The sequence below is a fragment of the Lampetra planeri genome, chromosome 5, assembly GCF_965212315.1.
Source record: "Lampetra planeri chromosome 5, kcLamPlan1.2.h2, whole genome shotgun sequence".
NCBI classification, from domain to species: Eukaryota; Metazoa; Chordata; class Hyperoartia; order Petromyzontiformes; family Petromyzontidae; genus Lampetra; species Lampetra planeri.
In genome coordinates, this window is record NC_136111.1 from 374,159 (window position 1) to 396,804 (window position 22,646).

The window sequence follows — 22,646 nt, forward strand, 5'->3', positions numbered from 1 at the left end:
AAACAATGCAATGGCCATTTTCAGAGTTGTAAAAGGAGAGTTTGGTTTATTTTGGCAGAGGTAAAACTCCGAGATAATTTGACTGACATAGTTTTGCACTTTAGATTGTGGTGCCTCGATAACAATAGAATAGTTGAAGTTAACATACGAACAGTTTTAATGGACATATGAATGGTTAATGTGAACTCTATACTCTGCAAGAGCATTTACTGAAACACAGCCTGATTTACATTGAATGTCAGTGCTGAAAATGGTGAGTATTTATTACGTGATCCTGACTTGACAGGCCATGCCAAGTTTATTTTATAAAGGTTGAGCAAGTTACAAAACGCACAATAAAACAACTTGAGGTATACATCATGAGGTCATGATATTAATATCACAATCGTGTTTGTCTTGGACCACGACAATAAAGTTACAGTTGTATCATCTTGACTCAACATGTCAACACTTATGATCTTCAATGTGCTGACCTTTCTCAATGCAAACACAGCTGCAGTTATCGAACTTGATCAAAAGATTAGGTGAAGCAGGCCACGCAGGACACACAAGACAGAAACACTGCCAACTATGCAGTGGGAAGCTGAGCTGGGAACACAGGCTGGAGGACTAAGTGAGAAATCCAGACCCCAAGCCAAGGATTCAGGCCTAAGATAAAGGCTCGCGGGCAGACGGATTAAACGGGGCGATGCGATCCTCGCGGTTGCAGCGGGAAGGGGCCGTGGATCCCGTGGCTCCGGACATTACGCAGGCTGCCTCACCCAAGCGAGCGAGAGCAGCCAGCAGCCACGCGCGATGCCGAGCAGCGCATTGAGCGTGCGGCGCGGTGATCCCAGCACCACGTGCGTGGTGCTCTCCTGCACGTCCTCGCCGAGCTCGAAACCACCCAGCTTCCTCACCACACGGTGCACCCTGCTCCGCTGCCTGTGCACACAGCCACGACACGACAGATCAGACACTCGACTCACAAAGAGAGGTGCCACCTGTTCTGGTTTTCCCAGGAAGTCGTCGTTTTGAGGCAGCTGTTGTCCTGGGAAATCTCTTAAGTCTTCCCAGGAAGTGAAAAGTCTCTGTTTTTGTTAGTTGCGTAATAAAAAAAAAACTCCACTCACTCAAGACAAAGCATGGACATGCAGTTCCCCTCTATTACGTTATTGTAAGATATTCTTGTTGCCATGTCGCAGTTGTTGTCGCTCAGTTGGCAGCCCCACTCAGAATGTTAACTTTTAAGGACATTGCTCGACTGTTTTTAAACTCGTTTTTTTAAGTATTAAATCATCCAGCATTTCAATAGTTGCACCACTTTATAATGATGATTGCAAAAGTACACTCACTCAGTGTGCAGGCTTGTCAACACCAATGATTGACTTTGCTAAAAGAAAAGACAAAAAAAGAAATGAATAAGGAAATAAAAAAAATAAGTCGACATTTATTTGAAGTGACTTTCTGTGTACAACATTGTTAAAATATTAAACAACTTTCATCTAATTCTAGATTTGAAGCTTTCATCTAAACTGGAGTCGCCATAGATATATAGATTTTTACACGTAAAATCTGGGCAAAATCAAGCAAACAACCCGTAGTTTAATCTTGCGTAAGCTATTTACATAATCAGGACAAGGTAAAATTTGATCCGTAAATAATGTCCCTGAGGTAACCGTGCGGTATTTGTGGCCGTGCGGTGCGCACTCGACGCTGCGTTGCGCTGGCCGTCCGCATTCTCCCAGACTCGGTGCTCTTCTTCTGAGGCGGCTGCCTCCTCAGGGCAACTGATCGTGGAAGACTCTGCCAAATACCACACACAGGAAACAAGACAAAATGTTTATCCAAAGCAAACGGATATACTAATTATTGTTTTTAAAAACAGCCACTCGAACACGTTTGCAGTCAATAAAACATTGAAAATAAGCAGACGTAAATTTGCATGTTAGATCTGTAAAATAAAAAAATCAAACCGTGTAAGTACGAAGCCCTACTTAAAGCACAGATTGTGTCCGTTCAAAGTATCTTTATTGAGCCGTTACCTTAAGTTTTCAAGGAATATAATGCAATTAGAATGCATAAAGCATCCATTCGTTACATTACCCATTTAATATTTATTTTTAAAATGTAAAAAGCGCAATAGACCATAAAGAGGTTTGAGCGCTGTACAGTGTAACAAAACAACTTTCAATAAATGTCACAGACACGTGCGTAAAGCAACACAAGGTTTGATATATATTAGTAATGAAGCATAATAACAGTACCTTCTTCAAAATGGTCAACACACGTCATTGACACCGCCCTCTCATAACAAATCAAATTACCACATTTCTCCAAATTGAGTGAAGATAACTTGTGAAATAATAAAGTTCTAATTTCTTTCTAAACAGGAGAATCTCAAGGTCAGGCAGTGGTCCCTAATAATGAGGACAAAGGAGTGAACCAACTCGAACTCCACAGCGGTTTTGATCATCACGTGGCTGACAGAGAGACATTGGGTTTGAGGACCTCAAACTTGACAGGATTACTGTGAGGCTGCAGTTTCTCAGTCAAATAGTGAGGAGGAAGTTGTGAATAAAACAGCAATTTATACGGTGCACGGAGCTCAACTGGAACCGATGGAGATTCGGTGCAGTTTCGGAAAAACTGGGTCCCGATGGGATCGGCGGTCAAGCATCGCGCTGAGGCATTCTGAATGCCCGGTGGCAGTGGGACTGGACATGGCGGCACCCCCACACCCCACTGATTACCATCGTGGAGGCGAGACGTTACCGGGGCTCTCAGAACGGGAGCACAATCTCCACCACAGATAAATGGTTTAGACCGTATCGATGGTCCATAGGTGCAACAGACAGGTTTTTACTGCTTGTTTTATCCAGGGATAAAAATACAGGGCATTGTCTAACACAAGCCCAGACTTGTAGTTCTATTGACGGGTAGAGGAGAAGTTTGATCAACAGATAAAAACGATTTAATACGCCTCAGGTCACCAAGTCTATACTCCAGCCCAACCAGCAGGTATTCTATTTAATGTGGGTTCAGTTTCAACCAATTGCCAGACATTCAGCTGCTCATCCCGAATTCCAAGGTAAAGCCGAGTGTAATCTGTGTACTGGTGAAAAGTTGTCCCAGTGGCTGAATAGAAATGTTAAATAGCAGGAGAGATCATACAGAACCTGCGGGACTCTGTTGGCAACTGGCCAGGCTGAAGAGGAATTGGGACCCATTGATATTTTTTGGGAGCAATCAGAAAGAAACGCCCTCATCCAGTCGAGTGCAGTCCCACAGATTCCCATGGTTTGTGAGAGTTTAGATGGCCACATGAAAGCATGGCTTTTCACACTCTGCAAAGGTTTGGCATAATGCTTTGTGATGTGATGCCAGTTTGTGTGGATATGGTTGATGGTAGAAACACCTTACCTAAACCCTGCTTGCTCATGTGGTTGTCTGGCCTCTACATGTTCTATTTAACTACAATACACCTCTTGGAGGGAGACAACTGTAACAGTAACCAAGGTACGTATACCAAGAGCATGTTACTGAAGGCAGACTGGCTGCAACATAAAATATAAAGGGTGACAGCAGGCTGCAGTGATGTTGTAGAGGAGACTAGCGCCTGAGTAACAGCCAACGGAGGAGAGACGAGCCCCCGAGAGGGCATCCACCGTGGAAATGGAGCAATGACGACGGCTCGTGCACACGAGCGGCGAGGTGAGCTGTACCACTCAGAGACCGTGAGAGATGGCAACAGTTTGACGAGGCCATCATCCAGCAGCAGATCAATCATGGGTGGTGATGATGATGGTATCGATGATAAAATCATTCATAGGAGCAGCATTCTCCTTTGAGTCAAGCCCAGCACCTTGTATTTGATATCTAAGCTGAAGTCATATCAGTGGCCTTCGACTGTACATGCAGCGTATATTCACCACATCCCCAAGGTTGCTCATGACTCTTGAATTACTGTCTTAACAAGAGTTTATACACTTCTCGAAAGTCGTGAAATATTGGATACAATTTCCCCTAAAAAAAGTTTCTACGGAAGTATAACTGACATTTTAGATTGTGAGAAACGAAATCAGTTGACCAGTCCTATTAATAAAGAAACATTTTACACAGCAACAGTACGATTACCTTTCTACGTTCGCAGCTTGTTTTCAAGCAACTAAAAAAAGAAAAACTTCAAGTGTGCCATGGAAATAACTTGCAAGGCTTTATATTACACTGCGATAAACACGTAAATTGTAATCAATAATTATAGCAAGAGGATGTTCGCTGCTTGCCTATTATAATTTGTACATTTTCCTTTTCAGGGCAGTGTCATTTGATGAACGTGTTGGGTTTTGCATTCACCAAACGAACTTTTGGCATTGCCTTTTAACAGCGCTGCTGTTCGCATGGTTGCCTGCGTTCAGTTCAGCAACACGATGGCCACATTTCTCAGCATGTTGTCTCCTTTACGAAGCCCTCTCACAGCTGTATTTTCTATTATAGAACTATCTGGATTTTTTCCATTCGTATTTACATGTCGATCCGGAGCTTGCAAAGTATTCAACGAGTCTGTGCCAATGGAACTCAAGTGAAGCTTTGACTGAACGTGTAGGAATGGGAAATAAAGTATTACAACTCGCCTTAGCGCTATCATTAGATTGCAATAATACAATGTCTTTAAGAAAATGCTACTGTTTAACTTTTATAACGAAAAAGGTTTAACGCTATTTACCCTAGTTGTGTTGTGTAACTATGAAGTTGTAAACTATGAAAGCGTGCACTCTGTAAACTCGCACTAAAGATCGCACAATCCATAGCAGAGTTAGTATTTGATCATGTCCTTACACCGCTGATCGTCAAGGCAATGCTTGCAAACCTACAGCAGTGATGAAATCACCTCCTAAACGCACGCATAATAAGCGTCCATAACGACCAACGTTGATCCAATGTTCACCATTACTCAGGGCTCCCACATAGATGTTTTTACTCAAAATTGAACCAAGCTTAACACAAAAAAAGAAGCGACAATTCCCCTGCTGTGTAAACATTTTTCTTTGTGTTGGCAAGTGCTACGCAATTCCTTCAAGTCTCTCCCCTCATAAAACTAAATAACGTGTAGTGTACACAGCTGGCTCCAAGGCTTCCTCCACCATGCACGACAACATACAGATGTTCTGCTTGCAAACCGAAAAATCAACTCGCTCACAACTATCGTGTTGCTGTTTTTTTCCCTCGTGGAAGATTATACCTTAATTTAATGTCACTATGCAATACAAATACGTTCTTTATATACTCAATGTTTTAAACAATAACAGAAAACAAAGGTACATTTATGGATACAGTTATCTTTTGGGAAATGTCTTTCAGGCAGTTGTAATTATATGCACTTCAGAATTAGCAGCGGCCATGGTCAATCAATTGCTGGATGAAGGCACCCCCTCAAGCTGCAGCAATCTCTCACGCTCCTGCGATGCAATAATCCAGCCAGCACATCTAAAGGAGCCGATTTTATCGCTCCATCTCGTTAGAGATTCTCCTCTTGGATACGTTCCATGCCATCAATATTCATTGTCCCTTTTCACGATGTGTCCTGCCCAAGCCGACTTACTTTTCCGAACAGTTTCAATGATGACATTAACCGTCATATACTCCACGTGTACCGCCGTATTAAAACCATAACTATACATATGGTAGACGTGTTATATTTTGAATTCAAGGTGACAAAGAAAAGGTTATCATCATATTGTCTGCGTTGTAGCACTGTTAGAGCATGAGCAAATCTAAGTGGTAAAATTATAGTTTTCAAACCTTATAGAAGATGTGTCCAAAGAGTGAATTCTTAGTGAAATGTATCTTAGGATATATATAAAAAAAACATTTAAACTTTCTGGAGCAATAAAACATCTTTAATGTAAACTTAAAACAATTTAAAACCACAAGTTTTTTTGGATCATTAAAAACTCTTCAATTGAATATTTTAATACTAGAAAAAAAATTACATGCATTAAAACACCTCTTCAGGCACATTTGTATGTTTTTACATTTCATCTAAAATATCTGTGAAGTAATTTTTTTAAGTTTGTCAATGCATGAGCGTACATTACGTAGGCAACACATTCATGCCCCCGGAGATGCAATAGTCTCGTTACGATGCTGGGTCGCAATTCTAATTGTCATGTTTGTATCATCTCATTTATATTGTTGGGTCTTTCGGTAAAGTCACGTAGATAGGTTCAAAGAAAATAACAAAAAATAACAAAAAAACGCCGACGTTTCGATCGCAACACAAGCGGTCGTCTTCCTTTTCCTGATGACGAGCGCTCGTGTTACGATAGAAACGTCGTAGTTTCTTGTTATTGTTATTTTCTTTGAACCTATCTACGTGACTTTACCGAAAGACCCAGGAATACGAATTCCTGCAGTCACGAAAGCTTCAAGTCAAGATCATCTAATTTATATTGTCATTTCATTTCATTTCTGTCTCAATTGTGTTATTTATTCCAATATCCTACATATAATAACAGCATATTATTGGGACATAAATTAAATAAATAATCAATTATCACACAAACATAATTCACTCCTTGTACCACGAGTATAATAATTGATAGTGAATTCAACATTGGTTGCCGCGTGTTACATCTGGGCCCATCCTTTTTGTGCACACGTCTTCATCACTCTTTCTAACCACATCTGATGGATTAGGCAGACGAGCAATGCACGACGCCATTCCGCAGTAGCCAGGCACAAGGTGCATCAATAGCTAAAGGCGCTTGCCTACACAAACAGCCATTTTGGTTAATACCTTCACCAAGGCCACAAAAAACACAAACTAACTTAATATTTAGGATTTTTAATACAGCAACATGCGATTAGAATATCCTATATGCAGATTATGTTAGTGAAGGTGTTACACATGGTGGTTTGCCATGCAGGAGTACAACTATAATGGACATTTCTCTAGGAATGTTGAGGTTCATTTTGCCGGTACATTTCTTGAAGTTCGCAAAGCTACAGCAGATGACTTCTGACAACCAGGTGGAAAGTGGTGTGACTCATTCAATCATAATCTTCTCCCTACAAAAGGAGTTTGAAGAAAATTAGAAAGGGAGTTGTGCATTTTGTCTGACTAGATTAATAATGAACTAAAGTTAATTCAAAATTACAAGTATTTGCAGCTCATATTTCCAATCTTGCTTTGGTAGGAACCTGTCATTTTCTATTACTCATGTCAGCATACCTCCAACCAATAGGGCTCATTACAAATATGTATAGATTCTATCACATGAAAGCATATCCTTTTTTTACGTTATGCTGCCAAAGAAAGTAAATCTTGACTGGTATAGCAATGCAACCACATTCTAGATGTATTGGATGTTTGCATGCCTGGGTGTTAAACCTGTCCCAATAAGTGTAGAATACGCATGAGAAAATCTAACTTCACAGCCTTTGTTGGCAAAAGATAAAATTACAATGGTAATTTACAGCCATTCTCAATTTACATATACTTTCCCGGCAGCACAGATGTTATACATGTTCTAAAAATGTGTTTTTGTCATTGACCAACCTGCTTTCCATCTTTTTTTGGCTTTTTAGATTCTTCCATTGGCACCATGAGTTTCAGCCTCCCAGACCTTCTGGGACCTTTCTGGGCCCTCTCTGCACCACTCGATGGCTTTTCTGCAATTAAACAACAATTTCCACATTTGTTACCCTGAAAAATGATGGATTGCAACTAAACAAGATTATAATGTCATTGCTATTTAAACAAAGTATTTTAAAAGTTAGTGATTATTGGGAGAAATTCCACATTGCTTTGGTGATAGGAAGTTTCAATTCATAGAAGAAGATGGGTTTGAAACACAAAGTAACCCACAATTATTGATATACGAAAAAACAGATTCCACAATTTACGCATTGGATGGTCACGTCGGACTGGTGCGCACATATCGAAAAATGTAAAGTATTACGACTTCGAGATTAACATTCTCATTATTTTTAATGTGTTTGCTTTGTTTGAAATGTGCATATTCTCTCATTTGTGTTTGCATCTAATGATCTATGCAGGCAGGCGAACCACGGTGGCTCACTGTGCCAAGTGGTCAATGTTGAGTCACTCAGGTGCTCCCTACATTTGTATCTCAATTTATAAACTTTTACTGGACATGCAGAGAACACATGCAAGTGTATATGATGCTCTCTGTGTAATGCATTGTATAACCACTGTAAACTTTCCATACAGAGGTTCTCAGTATAGTGACCCATGATAAACGATGGGCTTAGTCACACCCATATTTTATAGATATGGTCCACAACATATGCCAGTAAACATTTAACTGTTACCAATGGATATTAACAGATGTTCAGTGAACATCTTGTTAAATTACAGTATATCACTGGCTTATCAGTGGTTGTCTGAAGTTTGCAAAAAATTATAAATCATTATGCAATTCACTGATGTATGTGAAGTGACTGCCCATTTTACTTCAGTAAACATTAAGCAGGCATGCCTAAAGGCCTCACCACTCAGTTTGTAAACAGAAGTCATTAACAACTATTTGCCGAAATGTATATCAAAATTGGAACTGGAATAAAGCTTGTATGGATTATAAGCAATTCAACATATCACTCTAGCAACATTGAATGTGCAGTCTCTTGAAAATACAAGCACAAAAGAGCATTGTTTTAATGTTTGCAGCTCTTAATATCCAAATCATTAATACACTTAATAATGGATGTTTAACATCTGCTAAAACAATGAAGAGGCAGTGTTTTATATTACAAAATGTGGTGTTTTGCCTTAGCAAAGTGTAAATGCTTGATACCTTGGTGCCTTGAGACAATGGGATTTTCCTTCTGCACAGAAACTTGTCGGGATGTCACTTCAACAATGTCTGGAAAACTGGGAAGATTTCTGTTTATTGTTGGACTTTCCTTTCCCGACTCGGGGTTCTGTGCCAGACGGTCATTGCCGGACGCATCGTATCCACACAAGTCTGAGACCGTGCTGTCTGTATCGGTATCTTTTTTCTCCTGTTCAACAGGTGGCCTTGGACTTTCCCGTCGTACCACATGGGTTGTGTAGGTCACTTCAGCTAAGTATCCTTCCTGCTTCACAGAATAAAGCCTAAACTTCTTAACACCTTTGTTATTTGTGATACTATGAGTGGCAGTCGTTTCACCAACAATCTCAGGCCCACGCGTTGTTTTTGTTTGGGGCTTCATTTGAGGCTCTTCGTCAATTCTCTGTTGCTGTGGGTTACTGGAAGTTCTTGTTGGGCCATCTAATGAAACGATGCTACTTCCTGTGATTTTCGATCCATCTTGGCTCTCTCGTCGACTATTTGTATTAGTTTTTGGTGTGCCAAACAAGGCAGAGACCCTTTTAATAACGTCTTGATTCCTTGGCGCCAGCTCTTGAACATTTTCTGGCAAGAAGTAATCGTCGAATGGTGAGATACAACTCGGAGATTCTGGCACTTGCTGTAACTTTTGCTTCTTCCTCGACCTTGCGGACCCTGGTGTCCTGGTATAATCAGCGTGTGGCCTCTTCCTACTTGTTTCAAACACTGCAGAAGTTGCTGCCGATTGTTCAGAATGGAAACCCGTTCCGCCAGCTGAATTACAATTAACTATTGGTGCCAGATCACTTTCTACCATGATATCTTCTTCATGTGCAGCAACATTTTCTCCAATAAGACGAGTCGCCTTGTGTCTCTCAGAAGTGGCTGTTTCCATACGCACTTCACCGGTAACCAGGATGTCATCAGAAGAGTTACGTCCACCACAGGTATATTTGTCCAGGGAATTGGAACTTGTCTTGCTAACAGTGTCTGTCAGTGACCCTATGTTGGTGGAGGAGCTCTGTGTCTCCGTATCAGTACATAAAGGCACTGGGAGAACATCAGCGAGATCAAAGGAACTGAGTTCTGAAGAATTTTTACAATTCCCTGTCGAAGTTTGATGCTGGCAACCCTCTCCCCTGTTTTGATGAGACATGACAATATTGTCCAAGCGTTTTCTTCTCGATTTTCGAGGATGTCTATGACTGCTATTTGATTCAGTAGCATTTGAGCTTCCAAGAGGTGACACGTTTGGTGTCTCTTGCACTACAGCGTGCGAGAAGGAAAAATCCTTTTCGGAGGTGGAACGTTGTTTTGATTTCATGCGACTGTTATCCAGGGAGACATCAGAGTCTGCTACGAAACTGTCACAAGGCCTCGGTGTTGACAATTCCTCCTCTTCTGGTCCGGACTCTTCTCCTGAGCAAAGAACAAAACTCCCCTTTAGGATGATTGCATCGACATGTAATTGACGATCACGACGATTGGTTTCATAATTACTACATTCTGTTTAGTTTTATAACATTTCACCAAATGAAGATATACATTTACGTGCACTAGTTATGCAAAACATGTGTATTTGAGAGTACATACTAAATAAAGATATAGTTGTGTATTTAATTAGGTAAAAACACATTGAGATACACCTCTTTATTTAAAAAACTAGAAAACATATTTTAAACAGGACTTAATATGTTACTGTACCTTAAGTTTGCCATTTAAACAGATAGGCAATCGAACAATCACAACCATATTTTGATTGCATATTTATTGGTAAAAAGCATATTTTTGCATAACGATGAACAGTAATTTTCCACGATATACTGCAAGACCCTACATTGAACAAAGCACCACATGCTCACTCGGGGTGCACTGATTACCAGAGGCATATTTTAGTTCGGCCAATTTCTGGCCTTTTTTGACTCGGCATTTGACAAACTGTCCAGAGTAAAGAGCTTGGAAGCAGGGTAATTTATGTAATACTTGTGCATGTGAAATAATGAAATCAGCAGGTATAAGTGCACAAACGTATATTTTGCAAGCACTTTGGGGCGCTGCATGGTAATGCTGTACAAGTTCCCACATGTGTTGTGCTTTCTCTTTGTCGAAGCAATTTCCCAATACCTTTCTCCTGCCAGCTCACTGTCATATATCTCATCCGAGTACATCTCTCACCATGTATTATTATCCCTCTTCTATGTCATCTAAATGCAGCTATTTAATACCTCTCATCTCACTATATGTCTCATATCTATTATCCAATCTCACATGATATCTGTCTCTTGCCTACATCTCTCTTATAGGTTACATTGTGTATCTCTCTCGCAGTGTCACAATTTCTCTCATATCACTGCCGCTTCCATCTGTTGTGTCTTCATGATTGTCTTCTACCTCGAATCAGTCTTCTCTCTCATCTCACTAATTTCATCTCTCATACAAAACACATTTTACTATTGACATCCATCTCCAGCCAAATAGCTAATTATTAATAATAATTTATATATAAACTCAACAGACATGTCCAGAGCACAAAACTAATAGGAAAAATAATGAGGTGCCATTTTGGGCAATGGGCCTTCTTCACCACGCGTAGATAGGCCAATTTATGAAGTGCAATTCACAAATTGCCGCCTATTGCATATATTTATTTTAAGGCGGCAGTGTTATTGATGAATGCGTTGAGTTTTCTGTGATGTGCTTATTCACCACTCCCAACATAGTATCACCAAAGATTTGTTTAAAATAAAAATAGCACAATGCTGAAACTTACCCAACAGAATGTTAAATAAAGAGCAGGAAGCGACATTTGATGAGCACTGTAGTGGAGAGGCAGAGCCATCAGGTGATTGGCTCTGGCTCACCATCTGGGAAGCTTCAAGAAATGAACAGAAAACAGATTTGTCAATCAGAATACTCATGCAGTGAGAAGGAACAACTCATCACATAAAGATATGTTATTAAACAAATATTACACAAAGTGAACTATTCTGTATGTATATTTGAATTTGCCTAAACATCAATGTGATACGTCCAGTTGAACACAGTTTAACGTATTACACAAAAGGAACAACATTTATTTTGCAGAATTGGTAGCTTTATAAATATTAAAGTTTTTACAGATTTTAAAGAATCATTACATACATACTCAACTTTAAAAAAAGGACCATATCACAATGCAGCAAACACTCCAGCTGACTGATGCCCTTAACGTTAAAACCTCGTACCCACTTCGCCAGATATGCAGACTAATGTACCAGTCAAGGAGATATTCTCATGCCTCGCCTTCATCTCCTGCAGCCTGTCTGCCATAGACTTGACCCTGTCCAGGACTGGTGAGCGAGTCACCATGGGGCTGAACACTGGCTGGCCCTCATCATCAAACGCCAAGATGAGGCAATCGGGGCCTGTCAATGACAATGCAGACACCAGTTCTCGCTCTTCAGCTTACGACGGGGTAAGTCATTGCCGTTACATATTTACAGTGCTTAAATCACGTTACATCGTGTCATGAAGATTTATAACGGACTTGAAAAGTTAAATGCACTTGTATGGTTTGTTTTCACAGTAAAACACTCATATCTAAAGCATTCACTATGATGAACAAAAATGTAATCAAATTATATGTTTAATTGCATGCATAATAAGTCCTATTTATAACGTGCATAAAATGTGTGGAGCGAGTTGCGATATGCCAAATGATCTGGGGTATGTTATCAAAGCCTTTAAAGCCATGCATAGTTTATCCTACGAGCAATTAAAAGACCCACAACTATATTTAAACACTTTAAATTAAGAACACGTCATTTTTCACCAATATAATGCTGAAGTCCATGTAAATATGAATGAAAAAACACATGGATGCATTTAAAAAGATAACATGTGAAGTTTACTTTTTTCTAGAGCATTAAAGTAAATCCTGGAACCATTGTGTAGTATTACCATACAAGTTGGAACCTCCATATTTTTTTGGTTAAAAAATTAAGGCTTAAACCATAGCAACCATTAAAAAACATTAACACAACCGAATTTGGCATAATATAAAAGTTGGCAACTGTAAAAAGCAATGCTGTAGAATCCAGCCAGAGTAAAGCTGGTAATTAATTTAAAAGTGTGATCTGCATGAAATTTACTCTTCTAAAATATTACCGAGCTAAACAACAGTAGGCAAGTGGTTGCTCTACTGAAATAGTGGCCCTCACCATAGGAACGTGAAATATATACCAATGGCTTCAACCCACAAATGAAGATAGAGATTCAGCTCCTAAAACAAACCGGGTTGGAAAGGTGATGCCGTGGTTAGCACATTGCACTATGAATCTGGCGACCTGAGATTTATTCGCAGCCAAGGATATTAGTGGCAAGTGATTGCACTGGTCCTGGGTCCCCCTCCCTTCACCAGCCCTACTGAAACATATGGTGAGGTATGGCCAAACAAATCCCATGACCAACACCGTTTAAATGTGTAGTGACATGGAATGGGTCACTACGGCATGTAGCGCTGGCTGCTGGCACGAAGGGGCTCGGCTGCCATAGCAACCCTGTCGGCCAGCAGGTGAGGGGGTAGGGGGGAGGAAGAGATGTGGGGAGAAGGTGACGGAGGGGGTACGGGAGAAAGCCCGGAAACCGTTGAGGAGGATCTAGAAGGGGGCGTAGCCAGGGGAGAGTGAGGCTGCGCTGGGGGGATAAAAGGGGAACCCGGAGAGGACTCGGGGCCGTTGTTGGAGTGGACCCCTGGAGCTCGTCAAGTCTCGTCAAGTCTTAGTTATCGTCTTCAACACCGTCTCTACCCTTGTCTTCAGCGTTGTGGGTCAGGCAGCATGTTGCTGTCCTGACCCGATTAAAGTATTCCCAGTGCCTGCGAAGGCTATAAATAAACAGAGTGCCTCCTAATATGGTGTCTCTCTAGTGCATCACTACAAATGTATAAACCAATGAAATGGAGGTTCATGGCTCACCCACAGTTGCCGTTTTCTGGTTATCCAGTTGCTGCGTGAGTTTCTGGAGCTTCTTCTGCAGCCGCTTGTCCCTGCTGTCCTCGTCCTCCAGGTCATACACACACAGAGGCCGGCGCCAGCGACGCTGCCAGTATAAAGAGGGAAAGGGATATTTGCGTTGTCGCTTAGCACACACACTGCACTCGTGCACTCCCACTTTATCTCATGTTACCGTGAGTTTGTGCGTCTCGCCTGATGGCACTGTGATAGGGTGCCTGACTCTTCATTAAAATGTCTTGAGTTCAAGTCGGGGATCATCTCCGCCCATTACTCCAAGCTAAATAAAACTGGCACAGGTTTTCCTTTGAATATATTTATTCCTGTTGTAAACATTCTAAGCAATGAATGAGGGCCAAAAAAATGAGCACCACCCCATGTCTGTTTAATCAAAGGGACACCAACCAACTTGCACTTGTCAGTTTTATCAATTGAGTTGTATATAATGGCAAGCTGTGAAAATTTCCATTCATAAAAAATATAAACCAAAAGAGAATTATTTTAAAGGACTTATTTGTATGAGAATGTTGGACGTGAACATGCCAAAAGTTGTCAACTGGAGTTTGCGCTTGCTAATTTACATTGGCACAAATAATTTCCCGAAAATAAAGAGATAATTGCGTGTACCTTTTTATTACAGTAGTCGGGAGTTGTTCTTGGGTCACAGCGCACTGGATATAGTGCCTCGTCCAAGTACTTTTGGCTCTTGAGACAGCTATGAAAGGTATATTATTTAAAGCATTTCACGCAATTTTAAGCAAATGAAAAAAGCACCCCTTTGGGTATTGTTCATTACAACTATACAAATATTATGCCATTGATAAGACTTCCGTTTAAACATATAACATTGGCAATAAACATACAAGATACCAAACGATTCGTTTTATAATATAAGTGAATCATTTGACAATTTTCCAGATGATCACACTCAAAAAACTCCCTATGCAGGAAACAAATCACAATGAGGGCCAATAATCTTTCATGAACAGATGTTGCACCACAGAAAAGGAGGCGGTTATCAGGTCTCAAAGTCCCACTTGGAGAAACGCTGGTCTGCGAAATTTTATATCTGAAAGCATGCAATGGGCTCTCCCTTTGGAAGATACAATGATGGACAGAACTAAATGATTTCTCTAGGCTCCAACATCCTCGAGGGGCAGAATCTTTCAGCAGATTTTAATACTTAATGAGCTAAGGTTGAGGAGAATCATATGCCCCGTGTATGTAGGATATGTTATAACATTTTGACATAATTCCTGAGGAGTGCAATTACTCTTTGACTCATTGTCAAATATTTATTTGTTCATTACAACGCAATTGCTGTAAAACATTAGTACTTTGGAGATTATCATTTTGGATTTTTTTTTTAAATTTGGATTCATATAGTCTAAATGCAACCGTATCTCAAGACACAATAAAACAGAAACATGCACAGAGGGCCATGTGTATGTCGTAGACCTTGTAGTGTGTATTAAAGTGCACACGACAGTACATGGCTAGTCTGTCAGGGTACATGCACTGTCTATAAGTGACTCGAAGCACTCGCTTGGGAGTGCCGTGATTGTGCTGGGAATGTGCGTGTGCTGCTGTGCTCAGTTTGTGCCTCACTTGTCGACCCAGAGCACAGACACGAGTTTCACGCCGGTCCTCATCGCCTTGCTCCACGTGCTCTCAAGTCCATCCTTGAAGATGACGTGGGTGACATTTTTTGTAAACCTTCTGGACACCTGAGGAAAATGCGAAATGTGCACGGAAAAGTAAACCTGAAATGTGGCCAAAACCCATTCTTCTGAAGCGAAGTTACAAAACCTCAGTGGCTCACTGCTCACAAAGTTTAAGATCTTATCAAATGAGCCAATATTATTGATTTGAAGCTTTCGTGACTGCAGGAATCCATACTCTTTGGTTCTTTCGGTAAAGTCACGTAGGAAAAGGAAAAATAATAATTCATGACGTTTCGATCTTCAGGTGAAGACGGTTGCTTGTGTGGCGATCGAAACGTCGTGATCTATTATTTTTCTACCTACGTGACTTTACCGAAAGAACCAAAGAGTATGAGCCACTATTAATCAATATAAACAACCTCCAAGAACAAAAGTTACAGTTTCATAAAATGTGCTATATATATGAACCAAAGTCAAATATACTTGACAATGGATGTAGTGTTTTATATCTGTATTTAACAGGAACATGTTTTTACAGACCAATGAAGTGTCAACATCAGTGTTTCCGGCACTAAATAGAATATTATGAGCATTATTAGAGGAATCCTAATACAGAGTATTCCAAATATGGTCATTACAACTTATGCTGTTTTTATCACATACTGAAAAACAACAGCCTTTTGTTAAGAAAGCAACAAATGACAAGACATGTAATGTTATTCACCAATCAGGAAGATTAAATACTATTATCTTTGAAAACATTGTCACACAAAATTCCTCGATAATATTCCCTAAAGGTTGAAAATATGCTGTACTAACAACTCACCAATAAGTAGAAATCGTCAAAGTGTCATGAACCATTTACAATCTGTTATAAACCTGTAATTTTCTGCCTAAAGCTTCCCTTGACACATGAGGGTAATCATGTTACAGATTAGCACCTCATTTATTTAGTATTGCAATCAACAAGTTTATGACAATGGCCATCGACGTAGTTGCTCCAGGCTGTGTAGCAGATATGATGATCAGCTAATACAGACAATATTAGATTCCTTATATATCGTTTTCTAGTTGGGTCCTTTCAGAAATTATTATCTTTTGTTCAGCAAACATGTTATACTCGACTTTTGTTCTGCTATATTTATCTTGAGCACAAATTTGCAGACGTCTTTGTTAAGTTCTTCAGTAAATTTCTACAGCTCATTTACATTAGTCGTTATAATGACCGTGTTGCCAGCATATCTTTATCAATACACAGTATTTATTGGGGCTGTTTGACAGAATTATGCATGTGTTCATTGTAAGTACAGTTTTAGATGTAATTATACAGGAGTTTTAGTCCATACTTTAGTGTGGCGAAGACAAAGTCTTTGTTTGATTAAAATTCGATCATTTGAGCAACTTTGTTATATATAAAAGAGTAAGCTATCAAGCGTAATAGAAACGTGAGCAAAAGGCAATCTGTGTATATTTAATATATCTATACACTACCATATACTGCCACCTACAGGAAACAATTAGTAAACTCGTATGAGACACGTTTTACGTTATAAAGGAATTCACACCATTTTGCCCGAAGCATCTAAGACTTGAATCCTGTAATTATTTACTCTCTTAATAATTGTATTCTGGCAACGAATATTTCTACGTATAGAGAAAAGTACATTTTAGTATATTGTATCCATCTGCTTAGTTCTGTCACTGATTATAAACTACTGCACCAATATCTGTGTAGTACCAAAATGCCTCAATGCGGTATTTGTCGTTTGAAGCAGTTATATGAACTGTGCTACTGTGGTCAATACAGTGCAAATAGGCGGATGATTCAGTACTTACTGTTGCTCCCATCATCAGCAATTGCTTACTGAAGGCCCACGTGTAGTTATCCTTATGGCTGCTGGACCAGACATCAACATAGGCCACAACATCTGTAAAACAGTGAACATGGTTATAAGCAATCATGAGTAACCTTTCACATAATGGCTATTGCAATGCTAAGGTATAGATTTCAGAATAGAATAAATGGCAGCACAAAAGACAATATCTCAGCAAATAAGGTAAACCATGCCTGGCCGTTTTGCACGTAAAGTTTTCTATTCTCAACCAGTATTTAACGAGTTCAAATACAGATTTGTGTGATGAATCAGCCCATCATCATCATGACTCCTTAGGGGTCGATAAAATTTACACCACTTTGTGCGAAGTCAACAGCCCGGAATGTGGAAATTCTACCACTAGCTCTGAGCTGCCCATAGAAATGAGCACTCTACTGCCACAATGTTCATGTCAGTATGGCAACATTGTGACTGTATTTCATATTATTTGGGTCTTTCGGTAAAGTCACGTAGATAGGTTCAAAGAAAATAACAAAATAACAAAAAAATACGACTTTCTTTTTCAGCCCGATGACGACCGCTTGTGTTGCGATCAAAAGGTCGTAGTTTTGTTATTTTCTTTGAACTTATCTACGTGACTTTACCAAAAGAACCAAAAAATATTAATTCCTGATTCATTCGTTTTGTATCCATTAGACTAACTTAGATCATTGACGACCAATTGTGGGCATGGGCCCACACACGGTCAGCAACAGCAGTGCTTAAATCATCAGCTGCGCACCGCTGCTCTAAGGCGAGGCATCATCCGCTTTTCACCACAGATGAAGAAGTTAATGTTCTGGGCCTGGCTGAGACCGCCCCACTTGCTGAGGTTTGCTTTGTAGCAGCCGACACCAGTACAGACACAGTTGAGGTTCTTCTGACCTGAAACATCTTTTTGTACAATATGGGAAACAAATTGCCCTCAAGTGGTTGCAGGTTTAGGTAAATCTAACCTCTTGATGTGAACATTTATAATTCCTAAATAGTATTCCAAGGCACAATACATTTATTATTCTTGTTAATTACATTGGTAGATCATTGTCATGCATGCTTTATGCACAATTATTAACCATTATATCTAAAAACCTTGCACTTGTTTGGCTAGTTATTTGTAATTTACGATCATTACAGTAACTAATAATTGTATTGCAATACCTTTTAATACATCAAAACACACGGTCTGGTTGTTTGGTTGGTGGCTTTGCTCTGCCAGCAGGTCTTCAGTAACCTGGTTACCTTCAAAATCTTCAACACCCTTGCTCTGCAGACATAAAAAATGTAGATGACATTAAATCTTCACACCAAATTTGAATCTAAAATGCTATGCAGCCTTGTTTGAATATAAACAATAAACAACTTTACCTGTGGCAGGCTCTTGTCCATAGCTCTCACCCAAAGGGACGGACTTTGGGCACATTACCAACCAGAATGCATCATTCCACTGGCTTTTGCGCTGCAAAATATGTTGACAACATACATCGAATGAGTGTAGACTCCACAGAACAAACATTTTGAGGGTACTTATTACATGTACAGTATTTGGTTATATTGATGGTGCAAAGGACTCATTAATTCACAATGATGGTGCTAAGGAACTCATTGGGCATGATTTTATGGGAGTAATACCAATGATTTTATGGGAGTAATACCAATGATTAAGCAGTATTACTTCAGTCCATTGCTGGATGAAGGACTCCGCACGCAGTGCGAGTCGTGTGGGTTATTTGACTACACCTTACCATGCTGGTCAGTGCAGGTTGGTGAAAAGCAGGGCACATAGACTTGGAAGCATGGACTTAAAGTACACAAATTGAGTTTCCAACACTGCCCTCTGCTGCCCACCACATGGATCGGCGGTCGCTCATCCAGAGCCATATCCAGGCGTACACCTGCTTGGCTTCACAGATCCGCAATAATTTGATCAAAGGCATCGCATAAATACTATGCACTCAAGCACTTTAGCAGCAAATATAAATCACGTATTAAACGTGCACTTTTAAATAATCGTATCCAGAGAGCATTTCTACCCCATTCAGCACAAGCAGAGCTCGTGAGAGCAGAACGGCAGCCACAGATCTCCCGTGTGGCGACTGAAGAGCAACTGGCGACATATTACAGCTGAACGTCGAGTCTTGTACAGTACATCCATTCGATGGTACCGGGAGTTTAGATAACGGCTCCATGTGCGGTTTAACCGAACTCACGAGGCTTTTCGCACGTCTGATGAGCAACACGGTTGGCTACGTACGGTACGAACGAAGTGCAACATGCACATCCATCTCCTGCACTCAACCGAGTTGTACATTGGATGGGCAGTGGGCCGGTTATGATAGGCACATTGCACCTTCACTTTCACACACAGCAGGGCGACTTCACAGAGCGACACGAGTCGGCGAGTCAATTCCGAGCGATGATTCCCAGCTATCGTGAGCGACAACCACGACAAGAAAGGGTGGCGCTGCCGTGAGCGACAATGTCTGTGTACCACCGTGCTTGCGTCCCCCTCTCACCCGCCGGGTGATTCTCACCACGATGTCACGACTGGGCCAGTTCCTCCGAAGGCCGAGGCGGGCACCGCCTGCGCTTCCTTCTCCAGGCGCAGACAGGGGCCAGAGGGCAAGGGAGGGGGCAGGGCAAGGGAGGGGGGGGGGGCAGGGCGGGGGGGCAGGTCAAGGGGGGGGGCAGGCCCGGGCTCGCCCGGGCTCGGCGCGGCTGCCGGGCGAGGTTCGCGGTGTCCCCGCGATGGAGCCGCGCAGCAGGTCGCCGTCCTCCGACTCTCCTCACTCCGCCACGCACTGTACACCACGCACTGTACCGTGCTGGGGGGTTTATAATTCCTACAGCTGATAGGAATGTGCCATTTTAAATTGTACCGCTGATTGACGTGTTTCTATAAATCATAGTCCATATAAACACGTCAGTACAAATTATACCATTAATAGGTTTTTTTAAAAATCCTACAGGTAATAGGAGTGTCTTTATAAATCATAGAGCTCATAGGAGTATGTATATTCTTGGTCTTTCGGTAAAGTCCCGTAGATAGTCTTCTTGGTTCTTTCGGTAAAGTCACGTAGAAGGGAAGTAATAAAATAATACAAATAAAACATAATAAAACAATTCTCACGACGTTTCGGCCACAACGCAAGCAGCCGTCCTCAGGCGAAGAATGAGACATTATCAAGCTAGGAGCTTATATAGGTGTAGCGAGGAGGAGCGCCTTAACAAAAGAATGTGCATATGAAGAGGAATTTTAGCATACCAATGGGCAATGCGTAGGAGGGGGGGCGGAGGGGTTTCAAAGTCCCATTATGCCCATGCATTATGCAGGATCAACAGCACCACGGGGGGGCGCAAGGAACAACGTTAATAAAGGAAAGGAATGTTAATGATATGTAGCTGCATTTACCAAACAACCACGTAGAAAACCAAAGTAAAAACTACATAAAAAAAAAACTAAAATATAAACTGATACTTACTATACTCTACAATAAGCTGAGTTACTAACAACAAATAATAAATTACAATTCTACGTCGTAAGAAGTATATAATATACTTACATCTAAACTTTATTCTCTTAGCATATACAGTACTATATACTGCCATAGATAAACCCAACATTAAATTATATACTGTATTGCTGTAAACAACCCTATACTTTATACATTTTAATATAACACTATGTATTATTCAACTCACCCTAATGTGTATCGAAATGGTTTATTACGTCCTTCCAATGATTGCTAAGCCTGAATCCATCTTCTCGGTTAAAATTGTCTCTGTGTTTGTATATGTGGATCGCCTCATGAACGAATCTCTCATGATAGCCAGATGGCTTGCAGAGAACCTCCGTCTTGGAGAAGTCAATGTCATGTGAGCCCACTGAGTTGTAACAGTGGTCTGCCACGGCTGAGGTGTTTGTCCTACCGTGTTTTAGATCAGCTTTATGTTCACGAATGCGGTCTGAGACGTGTCGTTTGGTTTCCCCAATGTAACTGCTACCACAGAGGCAACTTAGTTTGTAGACGCCAGGGTACTGTATGTCTGGAATCACATCTTTTACAGACGGTACCAGATCACGGATTTTATGTACTGTGTTGAATCGGACCTGGATCTTGTGTTTAATCAGGATTTTGGAGATCTTTTTTGTGACCCCAGCAATGTAGGGTAAGGTGATGGTCTTGAAAGGCTCCTCAACAGGATCCTTCTTAATGGTTGGAGTGATGGCTTTGCGGATTGTGTAGTCGGAGTAACCATTAGCCTTAAGAGCTTGGCGTACGTGTTTGAGTTCACTGGAAATGTGTTCATGGTCGGAGATGCATTGGGCTCTATGATATAGAGTCTTGATGAGTGAATTTTTCTGGGATGGATGGTGGTGGGAATCCGGTTTTAGATAAGCATTCGTGTGGGTGGCTTTCCTGTAGACATGGGCATAATGGGACTTTGAAACCCCTCCGCCCCCACTCCTACGCATTGCCCATTGGTATGCTAAAATTCCTCTTCATATGCACATTCTTTTGTTAAGGCGCTCCTCCTCGCTACACCTATATAAGCTCCTAGCTTGATAATGTCTCATTCTTCGCCTGAGGACGGCTGCTTGCGTTGTGGCCGAAACGTCGTGAGAATTGTTTTATTATGTTTTATTTTTATTATTTTATTACTTCCCTTCTACGTGACTTTACCGAAAGAACCAAGATGAATCCCTGCAGTCACGAAAGCTTTAAATCGAAATTTATCCCGTAGATAGGTTCAAGGAAAATAACAAAGACCCTAAAATAGGAATTCCTGCAGTCATGAAAGCTTTAAGTCAATATTTAATAGTATGGGTTTGAAAATCCGACAATATGAAGTACATTTACAAAGTGTACAGCCTATAGGAGTGTCTTTACACACCCTACAAATAATAGTATATTACTGCTTGCTGGAAGAGTAACAGCATTGCTGACTGCACAAGTAATATAAAACATTCTCTTGTGGAGGTGTTGGAGGAAGTTGTGGAGTGAAGCTGGGCAATGACTTCGTGTGCTTCTCCTCGGTGGGTGAAGAAGTTCAGACAAGAGTGAAACTCGCACGTACAGTACTGTCGGGGGCCAGGCTTGGCTGACATCCAGGCAAATGATGTCGAGGAACGCCTTCAATCCCACCAAGACGAATTAACAGAGGAGTTGGGCTCATGTGTGGGTGGTAATGAAGTGGGTGACGAGGTGATGATGGTGCCGAAGCTACTAACCGCTAAGATGCTGGCAGAGATGCTGCTGATGAGCGAGGCGCTGGCTGACAAGATTTTTGAAATTGATCCAT

At 40.9% G+C, this 22,646-nt stretch overlaps 1 protein-coding gene across 3 annotated transcripts in view; it reads right to left on the bottom strand.

Annotated features, from left to right (window-relative positions):
- Positions 1-20,002, bottom strand: part of MCPH1 (microcephalin 1) — a 109,222-nt gene extending 89,220 nt beyond the window's left edge. For 2 of the 3 annotated variants that reach the window (XM_078593977.1, XM_078593979.1), the window contains exons 1-14: positions 19,859-20,002; positions 18,711-18,801; positions 18,504-18,609; positions 17,308-17,399; positions 15,416-15,534; positions 14,435-14,522; positions 13,772-13,895; positions 12,071-12,220; positions 11,587-11,688; positions 8,799-10,235; positions 7,541-7,653; positions 1,690-1,785; positions 1,335-1,372; positions 762-924 (exon numbers count right to left, since the gene is read on the bottom strand). In XM_078593977.1, coding sequence (XP_078450103.1) covers positions 762-924; positions 1,335-1,372; positions 1,690-1,785; positions 7,541-7,653; positions 8,799-10,235; positions 11,587-11,688; positions 12,071-12,220; positions 13,772-13,895; positions 14,435-14,522; positions 15,416-15,534; positions 17,308-17,399; positions 18,504-18,609; positions 18,711-18,731 — 2,649 coding nt within the window. In that variant the 5' untranslated portion in view covers positions 18,732-18,801; positions 19,859-20,002. The remainder of the gene's footprint in view (positions 1-761; positions 925-1,334; positions 1,373-1,689; positions 1,786-7,540; positions 7,654-8,798; positions 10,236-11,586; positions 11,689-12,070; positions 12,221-13,771; positions 13,896-14,434; positions 14,523-15,415; positions 15,535-17,307; positions 17,400-18,503; positions 18,610-18,710; positions 18,802-19,858) is intronic. The other variant, XM_078593978.1, reaches the window with a different exon arrangement.
- Between the last annotated feature and the right edge of the window lie 2,644 nt (positions 20,003-22,646).